This window comes from Salvelinus alpinus, chromosome 5 (genome assembly GCF_045679555.1).
Source record: "Salvelinus alpinus chromosome 5, SLU_Salpinus.1, whole genome shotgun sequence".
Taxonomy (NCBI): Eukaryota; Metazoa; Chordata; class Actinopteri; order Salmoniformes; family Salmonidae; genus Salvelinus; species Salvelinus alpinus.
Window position 1 is genome coordinate 46,732,185 of NC_092090.1, and position 27,053 is coordinate 46,759,237.

The following is a 27,053-nucleotide window of genomic DNA, read 5'->3' on the forward strand; positions in this document are numbered from 1 at the left end:
TGTCATCTCAGCAAAATCCAATGACGCCACGACAGTGGTTATGTCATTCACCTACGTGCTAACCTAACCTGCGTTGTTGATAGACGCTTCCTTGACAAAACACATTCAAAAGTTAAAAAGCCTACCAAAATAACAGGTAAATCCATTTTTCATAATATTTTAGATACTACATATTGTAATGTTGCGGGTAAATATAGCATGTGTTGTCACTGGAATGTCTTGTTGCGTAGTTAAAGCTAGGTAAAGAATTTGTTACCTGTCTCCACATAAATGAATGGGATATTTGCTAACGATAGCTAATGCTAGCTAGCTCGCTACAAACACTGGCTTTTTGTAAATCCTTCAATTAATGTCAGCAAGCGAGCGTCTAATGGCAACTATTTTGTCATTGGAGGCTAAATTAAATGGTAATACTAGTAGGTAACTAGTAGAAGATAGCTACAGTAAAGCTATCCTAGCAGTTCAGACTCGCATAAGTACAAATAGTTAAAAATATATAGTTTGTAAGGTTTCAAAATAACAACATTTGTCTATCTATTACATATATATATATATATATATATATATATATATATATATTAGCAATTTTTGTAAATCTGTAGCGCTAGCTGCTTTCGGGACGCTTGCTCATTGTTTTCACCTTTCACCTAGATTCCAAAGCGGAAACATGCTCAAATAAAATATTTGGATAATACTGTTCTATTGTATCACGAGATATTGTGGTTTCCACTAGATAGTCAATTTTGATCTGGCTGTGCTATCGTACAAAAATAGTTTTTGTTGTTGATTTTATCTTAATTTAAGATTAGGGTTAGCAGTATGTTTAAGGTTAGGATTATGTGTAAAATCACATTTAAGAAGATAAATTGTAGAAATAGGCGGGGTTTATGACTTTGTGGCTGTGATAACTAGTGACGACCCAATGTTTTCGCGCTTGTAATAACAAGTGAAAGCAATTTTGGATACCAAAAGTTGCAAGGTCCTATTCTCATCAGTGTGGTAGCAAGGTGCATTTAGTATTATAACACATTTTGCGTATATAACTAGCTTATTTGAAATCAAAACAATTTCAATGAAAGTGCATTTTTAAAACATCTAAGTTCCATTTATGGTGAAATATGCCTAGATAATACAAAACATTAAAACAATAATTCTAAATAAATTCTAAATAAAAGTAAAAAAACAAGTAATACAGGTCTACATGTGTCCTGACCTGTAACCTTATTAACCTTTGGAATATTTATGTTGACTTGGAACCCAGAGTGTACTGTCCTGGTGCGTGTCTTGGCATAAAAACTCTTTAGTCTTCAGAACATCAGATAAACCTAATGATGTGTCTTAGTTTCCATGGCTGTGACTGTGAAGCACACTGTCACTTGCTTGGCTGTATTTTTTCCTCATGTTTTATTAGGCCATTTATAAGAAGGTGACGTAAGGTATAATAAACCAATGCAGCAATAATCACCCATTGAAACTTTAAACCCTTCCATAAACTCCTTCTTATTCCCCTGCTTCTTCAGACACCCCTTCTGTTCTGGAGAAGCAGCTCATCCGGAGGTCCTGGTTCGAGGATGTGGACGACCACTATAGCACGATGCACCCTGCCGAGCATGCGCAAGCGAAGCTCCGTCTTGGCCTGCCATGCCTTGAGGGCTGAGGGTAGGCCTAGATGGGCAGTTGCCACAGCTGCCACCTCTCCATCTCCTTCTCTTCAACTGATCTGGAAGCAGCTCCGTGGGTATGGGACCCAGGCACCCACCCCGCTCCCCTCCACTGCTCTGGGGAACAGCCCTGGGGTGAGGCAGGTCCGTGCCCTGGAGCAGGAAAGGCAACTGGAGGTGGAGTGGGAGGACAGCAGGCAGAGCCTGTACCCGTACACATGGCTGAGGGACAACTGTCAATGCCCGCTGTGTACCCTGCAGTCAGCCCATGCGCGCAGCCTGCTGCTCTCCCAACTGGACATCCACACTGGGGTCGACCGTGTCCAAGTCACTGACAACAACAAGGTAACAGATCTTGGATCAACTTATCTTTCCCCAATTCTAAATGTAACCATAAGGAGGAAAATGTAAAACTTACCTTATATCAGTGTCAATCTAATGGCACTCATTTTACTCCACTTATGTTAATTTTGTACAGAACAAAAATATAAACACAACATGCAACAATTTCTAAGATTTACAGTTCATATAAGGAAATCAGTCAATTGAAATACATGTATTAGGCCATAATCTATGGATTTTACATGACTGGGAATACAGATATGCATCTGTTGGTTACAGATACCTAAAAAAATAAAGTAGGGGTGTGGATCAGAAAACCAGTCAGTATCTGGCCACCATTTGCCTCATGCAGCGCTACACATCTCCTTAACATAGAGTTGATTTAGGCTGTTGATTGTGGCCTGTGGAATGTTGTCCCACTCCTCTTCAATGGCTGTGCTGAAAACCACTGTCATAACACGTCGATCCAGAGCATTCCAAACATGCTAAATGGGTGACATGTCTGTTGAGTATGCAGGCCATGGAAGAACTGGGACATTTTCAGCTTCCAGGAATTGTGTACAGATCCTTGCGACATGGGGCAGTGCATTATCATGCTGAAACGAGGTGATGGCGGTAGATGAATGGCACAACAATGGGCCTCAGGGTCTTGTCACGGTATCTCTGTGCATTCCATTTGCCATCGATAAAATGCAATTGGGTTCAATGTCCGTAACTTATCCCTGCCCATACCATAACCCCACCGCCACCATGGGGCACATGGTTCACAACGCTGACATCAGCAAACCGCTCGCCCACATGGCGCCATACACCTTGTCTGCGTATGAGATGCCGGTTAGACATACTGCCAAATTCTCGAAAATGACATTGGAGGTGGCTTATGATAGAGAAATGAACATTCAATTCTCTGGCAACAGCTCTGGTGGACATTCCTGCAGTCAGCATGCCAATTGCACGTTCCCTCAACTTGATACATCTGTGACATTGTGTTGTGTGACAAAACTGCACATTTTAGAGTGTCCTTTTATGGTCCCCAGCACAAGGTGCACCTGTGTAATGATCATGCTATTTAATCAGCTTCTTGATATGCCACACCTGTCAGGTGGACGTTCTTGAAATGCCACACCTGTCAGGTGGATGGATTATCTTGGCAAAGGAGAAATGCTCACTAACAGGCATGTAAATAAATTTGTGTACAACATTTGAGAGAAATGCGTTTTTTGTGCACATGAAAAATTTTGGGGCACTTTTTATTGCAGTTCATGAAAAGTGGGACCAAAACTTTACCTGTTGCGTTTATATTTTTGTTCAGTGTAGATGGCAATATTGTTGCTAGTGTAAAGGATTTCACGCTGCTTACCAGTTGCCGCAACACGAGAAGCTAGCTATTCACTGGCGCAAGTGGGGACACTTTAGGCTGAGAAGCAAGTTTCACACATCCACATGTGCTACATTCACTCCTCAAACTTACTCAACACCGACAGAGCTGAGCGCAACTGTAGATCAGAGTCACTAGGCACCACTGAGTCACTAGGAATCACTGTAAAGGACATTACGCTGCTTGCTTAGCGAGTACCACTTCCTCGGCCCATACCTGGTGCGAACTCGGGACCTCTGCCTTGCTAGCACACGTGACCGCCTTCTTAAAGCGTCTTACCAGTCGGCACCACACAAAAAGCCAGCTATTCGCTGGCGCAAATGGGGACACTTCAGGCTGAGGAGCAGGTTTCACACATCCCCATGTGCTACACTAGTGTGAGCTGCATTTAAGGAAGGTTTGGGATTCTCATGCAAACCCTTAACCATCCTCTGTGGTTGTCCTCAGGTGTCCATAGTGTGGCCGGACCAGCACACCAGCGAGTTTGACCCAGAATGGCTGAGGAAACGGTGCTTCTCTCCTGCTGCCAGACAAGCCCTACAAGAGGAGCTCTTCCTCAACAGTAAGACTATTACGCCTAGGACTGCTATATGGTAATTTCCGTACTGTTGCTGAAAGTAGATATTCTGGAATAAATCAGGATAAATCCTTTGTTTATTTAATTATTGATTGTGATCCAATCCCAAACTGGTAGGGCCTATATAGTTTCATAGCTGTTAGTTTGGGTTGAGCATGTGTCTCTGTCTATTGAAATTCACTGCTACAGTACAGTACATGCATACACACACACATTGCCAATTCAGTCATGCTGACAGTGTCCGTTCCAGTCTAGTCTAGCAGTAGCTGACTCCTGCGTAACTCTGAAGACCCATGAGATAAAGGATTTTCGTTCTTGAAAATATCCCTGAAGAGTTTCTCTGAAAAAGAAAATAAGGGTCTGTGCCCTCATACAGTACTTAAAGCAAGAATCCTGCAAATTCCAATGTTACTTTTTGATTGGCATTTTCTTTGTGCAATACAAACTGAATTTTCATATGCTACAGGCCACAAGTAATTTAGAAAACCATTATTGATATTAAGGATTTTTACTGTATATCAGTATATGCTTTTTACAAGTGATCTAAATGGTCAGATGGTTAGCTAAGGGTTGAGCACACACATATTCAAGATTAACAGTCTAACATCCAAGATAACATTTCTGTAATATCTGTTGCATATCCAATAGGTTTCATGCACCCCCCCCCCCCCCCACACACACACACACACACACACAAACACACAGTTATAAACTAAGTTTAATCTCATTGACCTTATTAACATTGCTGATAATCTGTTTTCTCTAAAACTGAGCAGGATGAATCTAATCACATGCCATAAAAAAAACGTAAATACACTTCAATGCACCCTGAGTGTACAAAACATTAGAAACACCTTGCTATTATTGAGTTGTACCCACCTTTGCCTGCAGAACAGGCTCACTTCGTCAGGGCATGGACTCTACAAGATGTCGAAAGCATTCCATGGGGATGCTGACCCATGTGGACTCCAATGGTTCCCACAGTTGTGTCAAGTTGGCTGGATGTCCTTTGGGTGGTGGGCCATTCTTGAGACACACGGGAAACTGTTGAGCGTGAAAAACCCAGCAGCACTGCAGTTCTTGACACACGCAAACCGGTGCGCCTGGCACCTACTACCATACCCTGTTCAAAGGCACTTAAATATTTTGTGTTGTCCATTCACCCTTTGAGTGGCACACATAGACAATCCATGTTTTAATTGTCTCAAGGCTTAAAAATCATTCTTTAAACTGTCTCCTCCCCTTCATCTACATTGATTGAAGTGGATGTAACAAGTGACATCAATAAGGGATCATAGCTTTCACCTGGATTCACCTGGTCAGTCTATGTAAAAAAAAAAAAGCCATGTACAAGGCAGTAGTAAAAGTGAAATGAAAGCTGTTGCTGCATTTCAAATGAGGAGAGACTATGGTATGTCCACACGTGGTCCTGAAGGACCCACAGGTTTGAGTGGCTCCTGCTTTGTCTCCACTCGAGTGATTTAAAGGCAGTGTGTCGATAGCAACCCGCCCCTTCTCCCCTCTCTCCTTTAGTACAAGTGTAAGAGGTCCCCTTCCACACACACTTACACGCACACTTTGTCAGTGCAGGGTTTCTGTTCTTCCACTGTTGCTAGCTCAACACCAGGAGTGCTCCTACCAGACAGAGATTAGCTCATGTTCTGTCTGGCTCTGTGCGTTTTCTTTTTCTCTCTTTCTCTCACGCACGCACACACGCACGCACGCACGCGCACACACACACCAGCCCCCTTGTCTCTGGGTTTAATTATATCCTCCTGAGGTCTGGTCTGAAATTCCTCCTGCCGAAAAACCATGGAAAAGTTTACATTTTTAGATGGATGGATGGTGAAATAATGTTCACATGTGGAAGTTTTGTTACTCAAGTTCAGTTCACATCCCTACCTAGCTACCTATAGCTCTTTCTCTTTCCACTCACATATATGGGCCTAGTTTTGAACATCTGTATGTTTTCCTAGAAGACGGGTAAGATTGTGAAAGTGTAGCACCCGCTGGAGACGCCGAGGTCAATATGATAATATGAGGTGTTTCTCAGACTGAATCACAACTCACTTGTTTTTTGTCCTTTAGTGTCAGTAGGAATTAGGAGTTTCCCCCTAACCATTTACTTAAATAAAACGTATTTATCTTTAATTTATTTAGACAGCATAGAAATGAGATTCGGAGAATGGACAGTATAGAAGCTGGATTTGAACCCCCACTGTTGGGGGCACATGTAGTCCGGAGGCGGCTGTGTTGACCATTAGACCAACCTCCGGGTCCACGTGCCCCAATCATTTCCAAGGATATGGTGTTCCCCAGACACGGCTGCTTCTGTCAAAGTGTGCAGCCTGTCAATCTCTAGCCCAGAGGATGTCGTTTTCACACGTAGACCAGACTACATCGCTGAGGTATGCAGCGGCTGTATGTGAAATAGCTTAATAACCTGAGACCTTCGGCATGGGGTAAAGTCTGTGTGCAGTCCTGTTCAACTCCCCTCTTCTGCCTCTGCCATATGGAATACTGATTATAGGGAGGCTTAGTGGAAGTGGATGCTTAGAGACACCATTTTTAAGCCAAACTCAACTCTCTCTGCAACTGAGGGGACCTTGTTCTGACCAGTCTTGGATTCAAATAGTATGCTATTTGGCATTTTTTTTAGCCTGCCTGGAGTGCCAGGCGAGTGGGGTTTGCACTTTTGAGACTATTCCATTGGTTGTACTATGCAATGCAAGCTCAGTCGAGCACAGCATTAGTATTTTAATTATTTCAAGTAATATTTTAAACCCAGGTCTGGTTCTGACCTCACTCAATCATCCAGGCTAGAGCTTGAAGCCATAGTGTGTGTATAGTATACAAACAAACACTCAAAGACTTGTTTTGTGCACAGGGAGATTGGAATGTTTATCTTACCGAGGGCCTTAGCAACCGCAAGTTGTTTTGCCTTCTTATTCCTAAGGCATTCTAGGAATGGTACCATAGTCATTTTCGGTTTCCGAAACCCTTGTCTTGGAGATGTGGCTTTGGGGGCTGTGGATCTGATTCAATCATTTTATGGATCTGTTTCAATCACCCCTCCATGGGAAATACTGGATCGCGCTCTTTTATTGAAGTACAGTGGTAAGAGAAAGTATGTGAACCCTTTGGAATTACCTGGATTTCTGCATAAATTGGTCGTGAGTCAAAACAGACAGTCTGCTTAAGCTAATAACACACAAACAAAAATGTTTTCATGTCTTTATTGAACACACCGTGTAAACATTGTGAACTCTTGGACTTAATAACTGGTTGACCCTCCTTTGGCAGCAACAACCTCAACCAAACGTTTTCTGTAGTTGCGGATCAGACCTGCACAACGGTCAGGAGGAATTTTGGACCATTCCTCTTTACAAAACTGTTTCAGTTCAGCAATATTCTTGGGATGTCTGGTGTGAACCGCTCTCTTGGACTCCAGGTTAGCTGATTCCTGACTCCAATTAGCTTTTGGCGAAGTCATTAGCCTAGGGGTTCATATACTTTTTCCAACCTACACCGTGAATATTTAAATGATGTATTCAATATAGACAAGAAAAATCCAATCATTTGTGTGTTATTAATTGAAGCAGACTATGTTTGTCTATTGTTGTGACTGAAAATATGATCTAATCTTCATCTATGACCAATTTATGCAAAAGTCTAGGTAATTCCAAAGGGTTCACATACTTTTTCTTGCCAGTGTAGTTCCAACAGTAGTGTAGTTATTATTACCATTATTATTAGGCATTATCTATCTAGGCCTACATTATTAACATTATCAGTACACTCTTAGAAAAAGGGTTCCAAAAGGGTACTTTGGCTGTCCCCATAGGATAACCCTTTTTGGTTCCAGGGAGAACCCTTTTTTTGTTCCACGCAGATCCCTTTTGGGTTCCATGTAGAAACCTCTGGGGAAAGGATCCTACATGGAACCCCGAAGGGTTCGAGCTGGAACCAAAAATGGTTCTTCAAAGGGTTCTCCAATGGGGACAGCCGAATTACCCTTTTAGGTTCTAGATAGCATCTTTTATTTTGAGAGTGTAGTAGTCATTACCTTCTGCATGTTTATCAAATGTTCCAACTTGCCGCCTCCTGTGAACAGTAATAAAGCCTGTAAACTGGCACTATTGTGTCCTTAAGGTCTCTTTGAATGCTTGAGGAGGATAAGGAGTATCCTCGGTGAGTGACGTGGTGTTTTCTCACTTTCTGGCTAGTGTACTTTGAGCCTTTTACCTACCGTGAGGTGACGAAGCAGTGTTGGCTGGCTTACCCAACAGGCCACAGTTTTTTCTCACAGATCTTCCTCTGGACTCTTCTCCACCAACTGCTGCCAGTAAATGTGTCAACACCTTTACTCACTGTCTGCTTGGTCACTACTAGAGGTCGACCGATTAATCGAAATGGCCGATTATTAGGGCCGATTTCAAGTTTTCTTAACAATCGGTAATCGGCATTTTTGGACACCGATCATGGCCGATTACATTGCACTCCACGAGGAGACTGCGTGGCAGGCTGATTACCTGTTATGCGAGTGCAGCAAGGAGCCAAGGTAAGGTGCTAGCTAGCATTAAACAAATTTTATAAAAAAACAATCAATCTTAACATAATCACTAGTTAACTACACATGGTTGATGATATTACTAGTTTATCTAGCTTGTCCTGCGTTGCATATAATCGATGCGGTGCCTGTTAATTTATCATTTATTCATAGCCTACTTCGCCAAACGGTTATTTAACAAGGTCATTCGTAAAAAAAGCACTGTCGTTGCACCAATGTGTACCTAACCATAAACATCAACGCCTTTCTTAAAATCAATACACAAGTATATATTTTTAAACCTGCATATTTAGTTAATATTGCCTGCTAACATGAATTTCTTTTAACTAGGGAAATTCTGTCACTTCTCTTGCGTTCTGTGCAACAGAGCTATATGCAACAGTTTGGGCCGCCTGGCTCGTTGCGAACTAATTTGCCAGAATTTTACGTAATTATGACATAACATTGAAGGTTGTGCAATGTAACAGGAATATTTAGACTTATGGATGCCACCCGTTAGATAAAATACGGAACGGTTCCGTATTTCACTGAAAGAATAAACATTTTGTTTTCGAAATGATAGTTTCCGGATTTGACCATATTAATGACATAAGGCTCGTATTTCTGTGTGTTATTATGTTATAGTTAAGTCTATGATTTTATATTTGATAGAGCAGTCTGACTGAGCGGTGGTAGGCAGCAGCAGGCTCGTAAGCATTCATTCAAACAGCACTTTCGTGCGTTTGCCAGCAGCTCTTCCCTGTGCTTCAAGCATTGAGCTGTTTATGACTTCAAGTCTATCAACTCCCGAGATTAGGCTGGTGTAACCGATGTGAAATGGCTAGGTAGTTAGCGGGGTGCGCGCTAATAGCATTTCAATTGGTGACGTCACTCGTTCTAAGACCTTGAAGTAGTTGTTCCCCTTGCTCTGCAAGGGCCGCGGCTTTTGTGGAGCAATGGGTAACGATGCTTCGAGGGTGGCTGTTGTCAGTGTGTTCCTGGTTCGAGCCCAGGTAGAGGTCGAGCGGAGGGACGGAAGCTATACTGTTACACTGGCAATACAATAAGAACATCCAATAGTCAAAGGTATATGAAATACAAATGGTATAGAGAGAAATAGTCCTATAATAACTACAACCTAAAACTTCTTACCTGGGAATATTGAAGACTCATGTTAAAAGAAACCACCAGCTTTCATATGTTCTCGTGTTCTGAACAAGGAACTTAAACGTTAGCTTTTTTACATGGCACATATTGCACTTTTACTTTCTTCTCCAACACTTTGTGTTTGCATTATTTAAACCAAATTGAACATGTTTCATTATTTATTTCAGGCTAAATTTATTTTATTGATGTATTATATTATGTTAAAATAAAAGTGTTCATTCAGTATTGTTGTAATTGTCATTATTACAAATAAATAAAAAAATTGGCCGATTAATCGGCATCAACTTTTTTTGGTCCTCCAATAATCAGTATCGGCGTTGAAAAATCATAATCGGTCGAACTCTAGTCACTACCATAGTGCCTACTGAGTCACTCTCTTCCCTGCAGTGCAGATTTTTGGAGTGCATCCCTTCATGAGATAAACAGGCCTAATCTGACTCTGGGCCAGTTGTTAGTGGTATAACGAGAGATCCTTAAGACTGTCCTTAAAACACTCCTTGTTTGGCCACTAAGAAATGGAACATTCTGCTCTGATGTAGTTTTAGCAAGCAAGCCATGTTTGTAAATGGTAATAAAATAAAATAGAATTGTTTATCACTTTTTAATGAGACATTGATAACTAGCTTGGCTTAGAGATGAACACAAGTATGAATGTTTTTTTAAATAGTTACTTAACGGCATACATATTGCATTCACTGGGTTCACTGTCTACAGTGGCTTGCGAAAGTGTTCACCCCTTTTGCATTTTTTCCTATTTTGTTGCCTTACAACCTGGAATTAAAATATATATTTTTTTTGGGGGGGGGGGGTTGTATCATTTGATTTACACAACATGCCTACCTTTTTGAAGATGCAAAATATTTATAAAAAAATATAAATAAAAAAACAGAACACTTGAGCGTGCTTAACTATTAACCCCCCCAAAGTCAATACTTTGTAGAATCACCTTTTCCATCAATTACAGCTGCAAGTCTTTTGGGGTATGTCTCTATAAGCTTGGCACATCTAGCCACTGGGATTTTTGCCCATTCTTCAAGGCAAAACTGCTCCAGCTCCTTCAAGTTGGATGGGTTCTGCTGGTGTACAGCAGTCTTTAAGTCACACCACAGATTCTCAATTGGATTGAGGTCTGGGCTTTGACTAGGCCATTCCAATACATTTAAATGTTTCCTCTTAAACCACTCAAGTGTTGCTTTAGCAGTATGCTTAGGGTCATTGTCCTGCTGGAAGGTGAACCTCCGTCCCAGTCTCAAATCTCTGGAAGACAAACAGGTTTCCCTCAAGAATTTCCCTGTATTTAGCGCCATCTACCATTCCTTCAATTCTGACTAGTTTCCCAGTCCCTGCCGATGAAAAACATCCCCACAGCATGATGTTGTTACCACCATGCTTCATTGTGGGGATGGTGTTCTCGGGGTGATGAGAGGTGTTGGGTTTGCGTTAGACATAGCATTTTCCTTAATGGCCAAAAAGCTACATTTTAGTAAAAAGCTATGCTTTTTTTCTGGCCACTCTTCCGTAAAGCCCAGCTCTGTGGAGTGTACGACTTAGTGGTCCTATGGACAGATACTCTAATCTCCGCTGTGGAGCTTTGCAGCTCCTTCAGGGTTATCTTTGGTCTCTTTACTGCATCTCTGATTAATTCCCTCCTTGCTTGGTCTGTGAGTTTTGGTGGGCGGCCCTCTCTTGGCAGGTTTGTTGTGGTGCCATATTCTTTCCATTTTTTAATAATGGATTTAATGGTGCTCCGTGGGATGTTCAAAGTTTCTGATATGTTTTTATAACTCAACCCTGATCTGTACTTCTCTACAACTTTGTCCCTGACCTGTTTGGAGAGCTCCTTGGTCTTCATGGTGCCGCTTGCTTGGTGGTGCCCCTTGCTTAGTGGTGTTGCAGACTCTGGGGCCTTTCAGAACAGGTGTATATATACAGAGATCATGTGACACTTAGATTGCACACAGGTGGACTTGAACTAATTATGTGACTTCTGAAAGTAATTGGTTGCAACAGATGTTATTTAGGGGCTTCATAGCAAAGGGGGTGAATACATATGCATGCACCACTTTTCAGTTTAGAATTTTTTTAAACAAGTTATTTTTTAAATTTCACTTCACCAATTTGGACTATTTTGTGTATGTCCATTACATGAAATCCAAATAAAAATCCATTTAAATTACAGGTTGTAATGCAACAAAATAGGACAAACACCAAGGGGGATGTGTAATGGCTGTCAAAGTCGTTCTCCTCCTCAGACGAGGAGGAGCATGGATCGGACCAAGATGCGGATTGGTAATTGTACATGTTTAATGTAAATAACAAGAAAACACTACAAACTACAAAACAACAAACGTGACATACCTCAAAACAGTCCTGTGTGGTCCAAACACTGACACAGGAAACAAACACCCACAAAAGCCTACTGCCTATGGCTACCTTAAATATGGCTCCCAATCAGAGACAAATGAATGACAGCTGTCTCTGATTGAGACCCAATCTAGGCAGCCATAGACATAACTAGACAACCTAACAAACACTATCCCATACACATACAACACCCATAGACTAACCAAACACACACAACATACAATGCCCACCCCAACTCACGCCCTGACCAACTAAACATAATCAAAATAACATAAAAATAGGTCAGGAACGTGACATAACCCCCCCCTCAAGGTGCGTACTCCGAGCGCACCACCAAAAGTCTAGGGGAGGGTCTGGGTGGGCATCTGTCCACGGTGGTGGCTCCGGCTCTGGACGCTGTCCCCACACCACCATAGTCACTCCCCGCTTCCGTATCCCCCACCCAATGACCACCCTCCAACTAAACCCACCTAACTGAAGGGGCAGCATCGGGATAAGGGGCAGCACCGGGATAAGGGGCAGCACCGGGATGAGGGACGGCAGCTCCGGGCTGAGGGACGGCAGCTCCGGGCTGAGGGACGGCAGCTCCGGGCTGAGGGACTGCAGCTCCGGACTGGCTGGCGGATCCTGGCTGGCTGGCGGATCCTGGCTGGCTGACGGCTCTGGCTGGTCATGGCTGGCTGACGGCTCTGGCTGGTCATGGCTGGCTGACGGCTCTGGCTGGTCATGGCTGGCTGACGGCTCTGGCTGGTCAGATCTGGCGGAAGGCTCTGGCTGATCCGGTCTGGCGGAAGGCTCTGGCTGATCCGGTCTGGCGGAAGGCTCTGGCTGATCCGGTCTGGCGGAAGGCTCTGGCTGATCCGGTCTGGCGGAAGGCTCTGGCTGATCCGGTCTGGCGGAAGGCTCTGGCTGATCCGGTCTGGCGGAAGGCTCTGGCTGATCCGGTCTGGCGGAAGGCTCTGGCTGATCCGGTCTGGCGGAAGGCTCTAGCGGCTCCTGTCTGGCTGACGGCTCTAGCGGCTCCTGTCTGGCGGACGGCTCTAGCGGCTCCTGCATGGCAGACGGGCGGCTTTGCAGGCTCATGGCAGACGGGCGGCTTTGCAGGCTCATGGCAGACGGACAGTTCAGACGGCGTTGGGCAGACGGGCAGTTCAGGCGCCGCTGGGCAGACGGGCAGTTCAGGCGCCGCTGGGCAGACGGGCAGTTCAGGCGCCGCTGGGCAGACGGCAGACTCTGGCCGGCTGAGACGCACTGTAGGCCTGGTGCGTGGTACCGGAACTGGAGGTACCGGGCTAAGGACACGCACCTTCAGGCTAGTGCGGGGAACAACAACAGGGCACACTGGACTCTCGTGGCGCACTCTAGGCCTGGTGCGTGGTACCGGAACTGGAGGTACCGGGCTGAGGGCACGCACCTTAGGGCGAGTGCGGGGAGAAGGAACAGTGCGTACAGGGCTCTGGAGACGCACAGGAGGCTTGGTGCGTGGTGCCGGAACTGGAGGCACTGGGCTGGAGACACGCACCATAGGGAGAGTGCGTGGAGGAGGAACAGGGCTCTGGAGATGCACTGGAAGCCTGGTGCGTGGTGTAGGCACTGATGGTACTGAGCTGGGGTGGGAAGGTGGCGCCGGATATACCGGACCGTGAAGGAGGACACGTGCTCTTGAGCACCGAGCCTCCCCAACCTTACCAGGTTGAATGGTCCCCGTAGCCCTGCCAGTGCGGCGAGGTGGAATAGCCCGCACTGGGCTATGCAGGCGAACCGGGGACACCACCTGTAAGGCTGGTGCCATGTACGCCGGCCCGAGGAGACGTACTGGAGACCAGATACGTTGGGCCGGCTTCATGGCACTCGGCTCGATGCCCAACCTAGCCCTCCCAGTGCGGCAAGGTGGAATAGCCCGCACTGGGCTAAGCACGCGTACTGGGGACACCGTGCGCTTTACCGCATAACACGGTGTCTGACCAGTACGACGCTCTCTCACTCCACGGCAAGCCCGGGGAGTTGGCTCAGGTATCCAACCCGGCTTCGCCACACTCCCCTTTAGCCTCCCCCCAAGAAATTTTTGGGTGAGCCTCTCGGGCTTCCAGCCTCTCATACGTGCTGCCTCCTCATACCAGCGCTCCTGGGCTGTGGCTGCCTCCTTCTCCTCCCGAGAGCGGCGATTCTCTCCCACCTTAGCCCAGGGTCCTTCTCCATTGAAAATTTGCTCCCAACTCCATTCCTCTTCTCTCCATTGCTTTAGTTCTTGCCCTCCTTCCTCAATCCGCTTGGTCCTGTTGTGGTGGGTGTTTCTGTAATGGCTGTCAAAGTCGTTCTCCTCCTCAGACGAGGAGGAGCATGGATCGGACCAAGATGCGGATTGGTAATTGTACATGTTTAATGTAAATAACAAGAAAACACTACAAACTACAAAACAACAAACGTGACATACCTCAAAACAGTCCTGTGTGGTCCAAACACTGACACAGGAAACAAACACCCACAAAAGCCTACTGCCTATGGCTACCTTAAATATGGCTCCCAATCAGAGACAAATGAATGACAGCTGTCTCTGATTGAGACCCAATCTAGGCAGCCATAGACATAACTAGACAACCTAACAAACACTATCCCATACACATACAACACCCATAGACTAACCAAACACACACAACATACAATGCCCACCCCAACTCACGCCCTGACCAACTAAACATAATCAAAATAACATAAAAATAGGTCAGGAACGTGACAGGATGAATACTTTTGCAAGGCACTGTATAATACTCTCATCAGTTCAACTAGCAAACTGTCTGAATGTGATGATAATCTGAATGACTGGGCCTCAGTTAGTCCTAATGGGACTTGGTTCCTCCTCATCCAAACAGCAGCTGATATGTCTTTCCTTTGACTTAATGGGAGTCTGTGTCTTCCTTGACTCATGAATGTAGAATCCATCTGGACCTATGTGCTCTTGTGGCGATGCGTGAGAACACATCAGTTTAAAAAAACAAGGCTCCTGAAAACATAGCTGTAGTGGTGCATCAATGGAAAAACACGCATCTTTCCCCAAACCTCACCATTTCCATATATACACACACACACACACACACACACACACACACACACACACACACACACACACACACACACACACACACACACACACACACACACACACACACACACACACACACACAGTTGGATGCGTGTGGTATCCTAAAGTGGATGTGTAACCAGGTCAGCACAGCACAGTACAGCTCAGTTCAGCTCAGTTCAGCTTTACTGCTCAGGAGAAGGAAAATGATATTAAAGATCTGGAAGGACTGAATAGGTGTAAGCAAGATGGGGAAATTCCATCCAGCCCATCTGAGGGCTAGGTCAAGCTAAAACCAGAAGGGCAAGGTATTATTGCTGACTCCTATCCAAGTCTTCCAGATCTATAAAAAGTACCATGGGGCAGAGGTAGGTATTAGGGGTCCTTGAGCGTTCCAGTAAGAACACTGTATACACTGTGTTATTAAAGCTGAGAAGGCAGAGGTGGCTCTGTGGTGCAGGTTTCTCCATTAAACAGAGAAAGGTTAGTTTGTTGTATTGGACGGAGGGTGGGGAGCGTTCTCCAGAGAAGGACTAGCTGTGCCACGTCAGTTTAAGACAGACTCTTTGTAAATAGGACTATAACAGCTACAATGTGATACACCGCAGGTGACGTGTGTGTGTGACTGTGTGTTTATGTGACTTCACTTCTCACATGATTGGATGCAGGATTGTAGTAGTTTTGCGGAAACCTCCGTATTCCACTAGATGTTAACATTCCTCTGGCCGATATACCACACAATTCCATTCATCTAAAATTTCAGTACAGCTGCAAGCTTGTCCTGATAATCGTAGAGGGCACACTCACTGGCATCAGCCCCCTTTGCAATGAAAGCACTTAATGAATGCCACCATGTTTGTGAAGGCCTTTACAACAAATACAATACGGCGTCTAATTCCTCCAGTCGAAACAGAGCGCCGTCAGAAGGACTGAACTCCACAATTGACCCTCTGAGGAAGTTGATCTAGTGGATTAGAATTGTGACAGACCCTGCTTACACACAAAGCAGCTTTTTGGAGAACCACGACTCAAGTAGAGCGTTGAGAGAGCCTCCAGCTCCAGAGGAGAGCAGACAGAGAGAGGGCGAGGGATGGAGGAGAGAGAGCGGGGGGTGGGGGAGAGAGAGCGAGAGATAGAGAGAGACTGCCGTCAGCAACAGGAGCCGCAGCTTCAGGTTTCCTCGTCTGGAAAAGCCACAGCAGCAGACCAAGACCAACGTAAGGGAGGAAAGGCATTATGCACACACGAATACACTCACATAAACGTGTGTGCATACACACACTCCCATCAAACAGACAGATAACACGTACATTCACAAGTATAATAGTGTCACATAAAAACTCCTGGGTTCTAATACACATACATACTATGACAGACACAGGAACTAGCTCTCTCTAAACACACAATCTCAGGCTGTGTGTATCTCAGTTAACCCCGGCTGGAAACTATGCAAGAGTCAGGGAGACTAATCGCTAATTGGCTTGGTGGACCGACGCTACACGTTCCAGGAAATCAGAGCAGCGATTTTGCGCTTGGTGAGACGTTGAGTGTCAAGCATTACACGGCAATAACCGAGCAGAATGTTCTGGGCCCTGCACCATCTGAACCCTCCCAGCCCGGGCCCACTGCCCAGCCAGCCGCTCTTTTACCCCATCCATCACCCACTAAAGGGCCTACCTGGGTTTAGCTCTCTCTGCTCTGATTCTCTCTATGCTCCTTTCCACTCTCCACTCTCTCTCGCTCTCTTTTCTCTCCATTTGCCTCTCTCTTCCTCTCTCTTTACTCTCTCTTTATTTTTCTTGTCACTTAAAGATTGAAATCGATTTGTTCACAACATAACGGTACTTGGTTCAAAACATAACAGTGAAGGTAGTGAGTACTGGTCTTGAGTCAATCAGGAGATAACCAGTGATGTTAGACAAGTTTACCAGACAAGAAAATGTCCACTTACAGGGGGGAAGGCAAGTTCAGCCAAAACTCCTAATTCGATATGACATGCTTTTACCTCCGCTGTTATGGCTTACTCCGTCATGTGTGATATCCAAAACCTCAGGGCTGTCCCTGAATCACCGTTCTGCCTCTAGCCAAGAGCTTTATGTCCCCCTTTGTGTGCGGATACATACTAGCTGGTCAAATTGTATCTATTGGCTAGTCTGATTTCATGGGAGTACTTGTAACATTCGAATATTGGAAGGAACTAGCCTATATTCTAGAAGTTCCTCATACTTCAACATTCTCTTCGTCGGTGACCCTCAACATCAGCCAGCCTTTAATAAAGTGTTATTTTACTTTTTGACCTATGCTACAGTTTTTTGGGAGATGACAGCGTGAAGGGAGATGTAAAAAACCTGCTGTGGGTTAAGTCATCAGTATCAGTGAAGGGTATCATTGTATCTCGATGACTCATTGTTTCAGCTGAAAAGAGTCAGGATCATTCCCCAGGGGTGGCAATCAAGCTGCAGCTTCTTCCTGCATGAGCCCCTACACACACAGAGACTCCATGCGTTACCGTAGCTGTACTCACGGAGCAAAATCCATTGACTACCCCACACAAGTATTTACGTCAACTGAGTTGATGCAAAGTCAAGCTTTCTAACATCTTTCTTTGGATTTTTACTCTACTTAATCCTGATGAATTGCCACTGAAGAGGTTTGTTGTACCCCCTTGGTTTGTTTTTGAATAATTAATTAACACTAGCTTTGTACCCACACACACACACACTAAATGTGCTCGGCAGCTGTGTCTGCAATGCAGGAGCCACTGGAGAGAGCCTCTATGGAAAAAGGGCTGAAGCCAGCTGGGTGCGAAGCGAAGCGGTGGGAGGCTTTTTCCACTGCTGTCAGTCGAGAAATGCAGACTCTTCTCACCCCTCTCTCCCCCTTCCCCGTCTTCCTCACAGAGTATTCCAACCATAGCGAGCTGGCCTCCCTCCCTCCCTCCTATCCCTTGGAGGAAACGTTTCATGGACACAGACACATTATGTACAGACAGTACAGACTGTGTCCAGGAGCATAAGACATATTGCCATTAGAGTCCATTGTCCATTGACAGGCTGTGGTTTCTGTCCATGTGTCCATATGGTTGTGACAACCTGAGCTGTCCTACACCAAGGCAAACAAGCATTCTGTTCTGTCCCACCTGCACCCCAGGCAGTTTAATCACTGCACAGAGCAGAAACTGTCAGTTGTCAACATTGGTAGAAAATGGCCGAAATGTTGTATTGCAAAATTCTGACGTTGAAAAATTCCGGAGATTTACTACGTTTTTCAGAAATCCTGCATCAAGGATATTTAGTTGAAGGATTCCCTCCCTACTCATTCCCTCCTGATTCTGGGGAACCTCCAACTGGAATTTCTGAAAAACCTGGGAACTTTGACAAACAATGATACGATACAGGACGGTTAATGAAGTGCATCTATCTCCTTGGCTCTCTCAGAGCGTATGTACTGGGACTCAGAGCTACGGATCCCCACGGCCAACTTCGAGGAGGTCCTCCACGATGACAAGGCCGCCCTGGCCTGGCTGCTGGCTCTACGCCGCGTGGGCATCGTCTACCTGAAGGGGGCGCCGGTGGAGCAGGGTCAGGTGGCCCGCCTCAGCCAGAGGATCGGATACCTAAGACTGACATTCTATGGGTGAGAAACCATGCTCTCTGACTGTATTAGCTTCATACAATCTTAAGCCAAACCACGGTCATACAATTTCTAAAAGCTCTGCATTTTCCACACAGCTTTATATTTCAACCACAGCAGATTCACTAGGGTGCGTTTGAACTTTGCCATCATGTCCGATTTTTCCTAAAATATCCTAATTATAGAAAGCCATTGCTACTCTCAACTATCCGCTCCTTTTGTATACTGAGGATAACATGGACAGCCTGGTTAAACCAGACTGAATGCTACGCTCGCTATTGTTGCCTTCAGTCTGGATTAACCAAAAGTTTTATGGACATGCAACCTAATTGAGTTTTGGTAGGTGGGCCTCAGTCCAAAATTCATCCAGGGGATGTTAAGCCCGAGGTATTACCCAATACATTCAATCAAATCAAATGTTAAAAAATCAGATGCGCGCCGAATACAACCTTACCGTGAAATGTTTATTTTACAAGCCCTTAACCAACAATGCAGTTCAAGAAATAAAGTTAAGAAAATATTTACTAAATAAACTAAAGTAAAAAAAAAAAATCTAATCAAATGGGAAAATAATTACATAACAATAACGAGGCTATATACAGGGGGTACCGGTACCAAGTCAATGTGCAGGGGTACAGGTTAGTCGAGGTAGTTTGAAAAGTGACTATGCATTTATAATAAACAGCGAGTAGCAGCAGTGTAAAAACAAAGGGGGGCGGTCAATGTAAATAGTCCGGGTAGCCATTTGATTCATTGTTCAGCAGTCTTATGGTTTGGGGGTAGAAGCTGTTAAGGAGCCTTTTGGTCCTAGACTTGGCGCTCTGGTACCACTTGCCGTGCGGTAGCAGAGAGAACAGTCTATGACTTGGGTGACTGGAGTTTTTGGCAATTCTTTGGGCCTTCCTCTGACACCGTCTAGTATATAGGTCCTGGATGTCAGGAAGCTTGGCCCCAGTGATGTACTGGGCCGTACGCACTACCCTCTGTAGCGCCTTACTGTTAGATGCCAAGCAGTTGCCATACCAGGCGCTGATGCAACCGGTCACGATGCTCTCAATGGTGCAGCTGTAGAACTTTTTGAAAATTTGGGGATCCATGCCAAATCTTTTCAGTCTCCTGAGGGGGAAAAGGTGTTGTCATGCCCTATTCTGACTTGGTGTGTTTGGACCATCATAGTTTGTTACCACCTGGGGGCGGCCTTTGTCTTGGTCACGTTGAGGGAGAAGTTGTTGTCCTGGCACCACACTGCCAGGTCTCTGACCTCCCTATAGGCTGTGTCATCGTTGTATCGTCAGCAAACTTAATGATGGTTTTGGAGTTGTGCATGGCCACGCAGTCGTGGGTGAACAGGGAGTACAGGAGTAGACTAAGCACGCACCCCTGAGGGGCCCCAGTGTTGAGGATCAGTGTTGCAGATGTGTTGTTGCCTAACCTTACCACCTGGGGGCGGCCCGTCAGGAAGTCCAGGATCCAGTTGCAGAGGGAGGTGTTTAGTCCCAGCTTTGTGGGCACTATGGTGTTGAACACTGAGCCAATCCTCACATAGGTGTTCCTTTTGTCCAGGTGGGAAAGGGCAGTGTGGAGTGCGATTGAGTTTGCGCCATCTGTGGATCTGTTGGGGCGGTATGCAAATTGGAGTGGGTCTAGGGTTTCCGGCATGATGGTGTTGATGTGAGCCATGACCAGCCTTTCAAAGCACTTCATGGCTACCGCCGTGAGTATTACAGGGCGGTAATCATTTAGGCAGATAACCTTCACTTTCTTGGGCACAGGGACCATGGTGGTCTGTTTGAAACATGTAGGTATAACAGACTCGGTCAGGGAGAGTTTGAAAATGTCAGTAAAGACACTTGCCAGTTGGTCCATGCATGCTTTGAGTATACGTCCTGGTAATCCGTCTGGCCCCGCAGCTTTGTAAATGTTGACTTGTTTAAAGGTCTTGCTCACATCAGTTACGGAGTGCGGGATCACACAGTCATCCGGAACAGCTGGTGCTCTCATACATGCTTCAGTGTTGCTTGCCTTGAAGCGAGCATAAAAGGCATTTAACTCGCCTGGTAGGCTCGCGTCACTGGGTAGCTCGTGGCTGGGTTTCCCTTTGTAGTCTGTAATATTTTTCAAGCCCTGCCACATCCGACGAGCGTCAGAGCCAGTGTAGTAAGAGCGGTTACTGAGGTGATATACTCCTCAATACCATTGGATGAATCCTGGAACATATTCCAGTCTGTGCTAGCAAAACAGTCCTGTAGCGTAGCATCCACATCATCTGACCACTTACGTATTGATCTAGTCACTGGTATTTCCTGCTTAAGTTTTTGCTTATAAGCAGGAATCAGGAGAATAGAATTATGGTCAGATTTGTCAAATGGATGGCTGAGGAGAGCTTTGTATGCGTCTCTGTGTGTGGAGTAAATGTCACGCCCTGGCCATAGAGAGGTTTTTATTCTCTATTTTTGGTTAGGCCAGGGTGTGACTAGGGTGGGCATTCTAGTTTCTTTATTTCTATGCTTTGTATTTCTATGTTTTGGCCGGGTAGGGTTCTCAATCAGGGACAGCTGTCTATCGTTGTCTCTGATTGGGAATCATACTTAGGCAGCCTTTTTTCCTTTCACATTTGTGGGTAGTTATCTTTGTTAGTGGCACTTAGCCCTGTTAAGCTTCACGGTCATTTCTTTGTTTCTTGTTTTGTTGGCGACATTAAAATTAAAGTAAAATGTACGCTCACCACGCTGCACCTTGGTCTCCTTCCGACGACGGTCGTGACAGAAAAGGTGGTCTAGAGTTTTTTTTCCCATCTGGTTGCACATGTGACATGCTGCTGGAACGGATTTAAAGTTGCCTGCATTAAAGTCCCCAGCCACTAGGAGCGCCGCTTCTGGATGAGCGTTTTCTTGTTTGCTTATGGCCTTATACAGCTCATGAGTGCGGTCTTAGTGCCGGCATCGGTTTGTGGTGGTAAATAGATGGCTACGAATAATATAGATTGTGTGGTCTACAGCTTATCATAAGGTATTCTACCTCAGGCGAGCAATACCTCAAGACTTCTTTAATATTAGACATTGTGCACCAGCAGTTATTGACAAATAGACGCACACCCCGCCCCTCGTCTTACCAGATGTAGCTGCTCTGTCCTACCCATACACAGAGAAGCCAGCCAGCTCTATATTATCCGTGTCATCGTTCAGCCACGTCTGTGAAACATAAGAGATTACAGTTTTTAATGTCCCTTGGTAGGATAGTCTTACTCGTAGATCGTCCAGTTTGTTTTCCAATGATTGCACGTGGGCCAATAAAGCTGAGGTTGGAACAACAAGCATCCCACAGCCAGCAGTTTAGCTCAGGTCAGAGGAAGCTAACAGCTGCGAACCAAAGCAAGAGACATGTCATTAAAGAAGCTGCAGTTTTTGTTTATTGTAAAGGAAAAAAAGAAGTCTTCCGCAATCAACAACCCAAGAGAGACAACAAAAAACCAGGGCACATATTTGCATATATTTGAGCACAGTGACTCCATGCCAAGAGCAAAGAAGACACCTAGTATAATTGGCATACTATTTAACAAATGCTAGAAATGTAGGACGATGAATAACTTTATCCATGTCCTGTTGCTCTTGAACCTTTTTAATGTTTCCAAAGACAATGCCTTGGTCCTTAGTTCTCAACACCGTTTGTGATTAGATAATTAGTTAATAATCATTAATAATAGACCTTTCTTAACTTTTCTCATTCCTTCCTCAGGCACACATGGCAGGTGCAGGACAAATCCCAGGCTAACAACGTGGCCTACACCGCTGGCAAACTCAGTCTCCACACTGACTATCCAGCACTGCACTACCCACCTGGAGTGAGTAGACAGGATCCACCGTCATCTTCATGAAATCTACATTAATCCTCTACTTTCCCACTATCAGTCAGACAGCTGAGTCACATCTGGATAAAACACTCTTGCGCAAGCACACGCATATATTTAAACCGTTTACTGCACACAGTCCCCAACCCATGTAAGATGTATGTATCCTGTATGGGATGGCTGTTAGCAACAGTACTAATATCCTGTATGGCTGTTTGCAGGTGCAGTTCCTGCATTGCCTGTGCCAGGCTGGCGAGGGTGGGGAGAGTGAAGCGGTGGACGGCTTCCACATGGCAGATCAACTGAGAAGAGAAGACCCCGAGGCTTTCAGGACCCTCACCTCCCTGCGGGTGGACTTCACCGACACAGGGTCCGACTACTGTGACTTCATGGTGCAGTCCAAGAACCACATCATAGAGTGAGTGATCGCCACACCATTAAAATACATAAGACATGGATGCATTGGCCTGTTTTTTGCACACATAAGAGCCATCACTCAGCTTACATATTAATGTGACTTGACAGGTCAGTCTAGAACTGCTCCAGGTAGCACATGGACCAAAATACACACATATACGGACACTCACTCACTTACATTCTCAAGATTATCTTAAAGCTACATGGATGTGATTTAGGAGCTTGATAGATATGTGTCGCCATCTGCTGCTCAGAATGTAAACCGCAGAATCAATGTATAATACACAACCTGCAACCAATGTTCACTCTAAGGAGCTGTGCGCAGAATAAATATCAGCCCGCTCAGAGAAGCACGAGATTGAACTTCACACAACTTTCTAGAGTTTCCCCTTTAGTTAACACTATCAACATTTCACTCTGCTGTGGGAATTGTGCTCGAATCAACCCGTATTAGCCACTTTCAATGTAACATACAGAAACAAAACGAACTATGCAGGATTTAATATGCAAAACTAACTGTGCAAGAGATTTTCTTGTAGGAAGAGCGCATTGGAGTAGGATTCAATTGCATTGACAGGCACGACTCAGGCCCATACTCTAGATAGACCAGTGCACCATAAACAATCAGAGCTGCAGTAGGCCTATATGCAAAAACATTGCCATATGGATCTGTGCCATTTACTTTGAACTGGACTGTGTTTACAGCGTGAGCAGTCGTGAGTAGATGCGCTTGTTTTTAGATCAAAGCGAGAGCTCATGTAGCCACTTGTGCACATTTGTTCATATTATTTTCTAGTTAGTGAGTTATTATCCCAGTTATAGCTACTTTTTTGTCAGCAATGCTTCATACAAGAGCACAAAATGTGCGCATTTCTAGCCATCTTTGAAAAGCAAGTTAGGTAAAGAGCTTGTTTATGTCTTAAAGGGGCAGTGTTATATTTTGAGATGGTCTTGAATAAGCTAAGTAGCCAATAGGTAGAGGGTAGCATACTTTTTCTGGTTATCTGTAAAGTGGAATGGGAATAATAAAACATTTTACTTTTGGTTTCTTGCATCAAACCACACATGTTCAGTCCCCTCCTTGTCTGAAGAACAAGTGGATCAACAGGTTAATGTCAAGCCCTGCATGTTTTTTTCCCCAAAAGTCTCATGGAATGTAGACCTACTTTGTACACCACACATTTGCTGCTACTGTAGGCTGAATGATAGACCAACTATTTACATGTTAAAATGTTATGGGATACATTTTCTCTCCATGGTTTTTGATGGTAGGCCACTCTAGTAGGCCTACATTATGATCAAATACCCACAGTAACCTACTTGGCCACTGTTAAAACTGTAACTTAAAGCGTTAAAGCCTCAGTGTTCACAGTAAACTTGGCCCGGAAGTTGCACAGAATTTTGCTCAGTGAAATTTGCTCAGTGCCCAATTTTTTGTGAGGGAACATTGCCTTCAACTGATGGGTGAGAAGGTGATTTTAAGTGAGCAAGCAAGGTCACTGTGGGAATTTCTAATTACGGATACTGATCATTCTTGTATGATTGTATCAGATATGAGCATCTGACACTTGTCAACTTATTATGCAACAAAACCTAGATGTCCATCATGCAGTCATTTTCATAGTTTCTAAAGGTTGACACACAAACTCACTAACATTGGCACCCCTCTTCTCTCTGAGCAGTGTTGACAGTGATGGGCGGGTGGTACGGATCAACTACAACAATGCCACCAGGGACTCTGTGCTGGACCTCCCCCTGCACCAGGTCCAGGCCTTCTACAGCTCCCTCAAGGCCTACATCCAGCTGATGACGCGGCCAGAAAACATGCTCACCTACAAGATGGAGCCTGGTTAGTGTGTGTGTGCATGAGTGTGCCCCTTCAAGATTAGCAGTTCAAGTGAATCTTCCCTGGATAAAAGTTGGCAATAGGAATTGTATTGTAAGATATTGCATTAATTGTAGTTACAAATGTTGTAGGGATAGACATACCGTCTATGACTATTGGTTATCTTTTATGTGACATACTGAAGAGGCACTTGAGAGGTAGCCTATTCGTTTGAACTTTCATCTTGAAATATCTGTATATCATGGGTGAGTACTGAGTGGGCATATCCTTCCTCCTGCAGGCGACCTGGTCACCTTTGACAACTGGCGCCTGCTCCATGGGCGGAAGAGCTATGTGAGCCACCCAGACCGGGTGAGACACCTGGAGGGAGCCTACCTGGACTGGGACGAAGTCATGTCTCGCCTGCGCATACTCTGCAAGTCTGTCAACGGAGAGAGCTAGACCCACAAAGCCCCCCAGAGCGAAGCCTCCTCCAACTATATAGAACAGCATCGATCTACAGCAGGGCTCTCCAACCCTGTTCATGGAGAGTTACTGTACAGTCCTGTAGGTTTTCACTCCAACCCTAATCTAGTGCACCTGATTCTAATAATTAGCTGGGGTTGGAGTGAAAACCTACAGGAGGGTATCTCTCCAGGAACAGGGTTGGAGAGCCCTGATCTACAGGATTTCTGAGCGGGGAAAAGAGGCAGATGGCTAATTGTCTAGTAGGCTAAAGGCTACCCCTGTGTGGGTCAAGATGGCTGCCAGTCTTTTGAACAGAGTGACAAGTGGGCAAAGTGCAAGAAGATGGGGAAAAATTTGAGGGAAAAGGGTTTAGCACTTCCCTAAATGATAAACACTCCCCTTCATAAGTGCTAACAGAGGCATATAAACTGTATATGAGTAGCATACCTAAGGAAAATCTGTCATTTACTGTATGAAGCAGGTAGACTATAATGCCTTTGTTCCTATATTTTCGCTATCTTTCACTTTGCACTAATCTATTTTTCTATCGCCTGTGTTCTGCTGGTCAATGTCTTAAGGGTGTCACATCAACAAGAGGTGATGAAGTTTGTGACATTTTCTACCTCTGTCACAATATAATATTGTGTCTAGTTCAGTTACAGATATCTAACCTTAAGAAAAAAAAGGTGGGCCTACCTGTTTGACAGATGAAATTAGGCTATAGAATGCTATATCCATAGATGTGTCACTCAATTCCTCTACCCACTCTTTAAATAGACTACCTCCATATCACTGAAGGGCTGTTAAGTTACAATCAAGACTCGAATTGAGGTGGTACGAAAGGGGATGCCATTGGCCTACGTTTTATTAAAGAAAATGGCAAAAAGCACAGACCTACCTCTTGTTCGCTTAAGATATGGAAGAAAATCAAACTGATCCGATTATATAAAGTGATCTAAAGCAGCGCCTTGACCTGCGATGCTTTATGCTAGAAACAAGCGTAAAGCAAGGTGTAAAATACCCGGGAAAGATGTTACTTAATGCATTTGGGAATATCATTGTTTCATTTCTTTGACATTCAGAGGCTGAGATTAAACCTTCTATAGCCGAGAAGACATAAAATAACTTTGCTTGGGAAGAAATCTAATTCCGTCACTATAAATTGATTACGCTATTCACTTTCTGTAGGCTAAGATATGTTTAAACCTAGACAGCTTGTAGGGAAACACTTTTGGAAGTACCATGTTTAGATTCCTAATGACGTCTCAGATTGAATTATTTGCAAACAAGAAACTGATTTGGCATTGGATAAATATAAGACGTACTCTCTGTCAAATATTGATATTTGAAATGACGTAGAATTTAATGACATTTTTATTAAAGGCTTTTTAAAAACCTGCAAACACGATTTTCGATTAATGCAATGCTTTTACTATAAAGGAGATATTTCCACCCCTAGGTTACTCTTGTCCGTGGTGGTCTGAAAACCTACAAGCTTTTGGCCCGCAGCCCAGTGCGATATCAAAATTCCGGCGTTGCCATGTAATGTGGTTTCTAAAACTGCATATCTAAGGTTCAGGGACAATATATTTTGCTGAAAGGAGGGCCCTCCATTTTCATTTCAAAGATGCTTGATTTTCTCAATGTAACCCTTATTATAAATAACATTCACTCCCTAAATGGCATATTTTATTTACATTGTTTTGTCAATGAATATATCTGCCATCCAGCAAGTATTTTTTATAG

At 44.6% G+C, this 27,053-nt stretch overlaps 1 protein-coding gene across 1 annotated transcript; it reads left to right on the forward strand.

Annotated features, from left to right (window-relative positions):
• On the forward strand, nt 1-26,710 carry LOC139576274 (gamma-butyrobetaine dioxygenase-like). The gene is made up of 8 exons (XM_071402178.1): nt 1-136; nt 1,521-2,006; nt 3,829-3,943; nt 18,555-18,753; nt 22,486-22,591; nt 22,819-23,015; nt 24,697-24,863; nt 25,141-26,710. Exons 2-8 carry the CDS (start codon nt 1,572-1,574, stop codon nt 25,299-25,301), a joined length of 1,380 nt encoding a protein of 459 aa, XP_071258279.1. The 5' UTR covers nt 1-136; nt 1,521-1,571; the 3' UTR covers nt 25,302-26,710.
• The last annotated feature ends 343 nt before the right edge of the window (nt 26,711-27,053 follow it).

Coding starts and splice junctions, on each gene's coding strand:
- LOC139576274 (XM_071402178.1), top strand. CDS start 1,572: ATGTGGACGACCACTATAGCACGATGCACCCTGCCGAGCATGCGCAAG. Junction 23,016..24,696: donor TCCAAGAACCACATCATAGA/GTGAGTGATCGC, acceptor CTCTCTGAGCAG/TGTTGACAGTGATGGGCGGG. Junction 24,864..25,140: donor CACCTACAAGATGGAGCCTG/GTTAGTGTGTGT, acceptor TTCCTCCTGCAG/GCGACCTGGTCACCTTTGAC.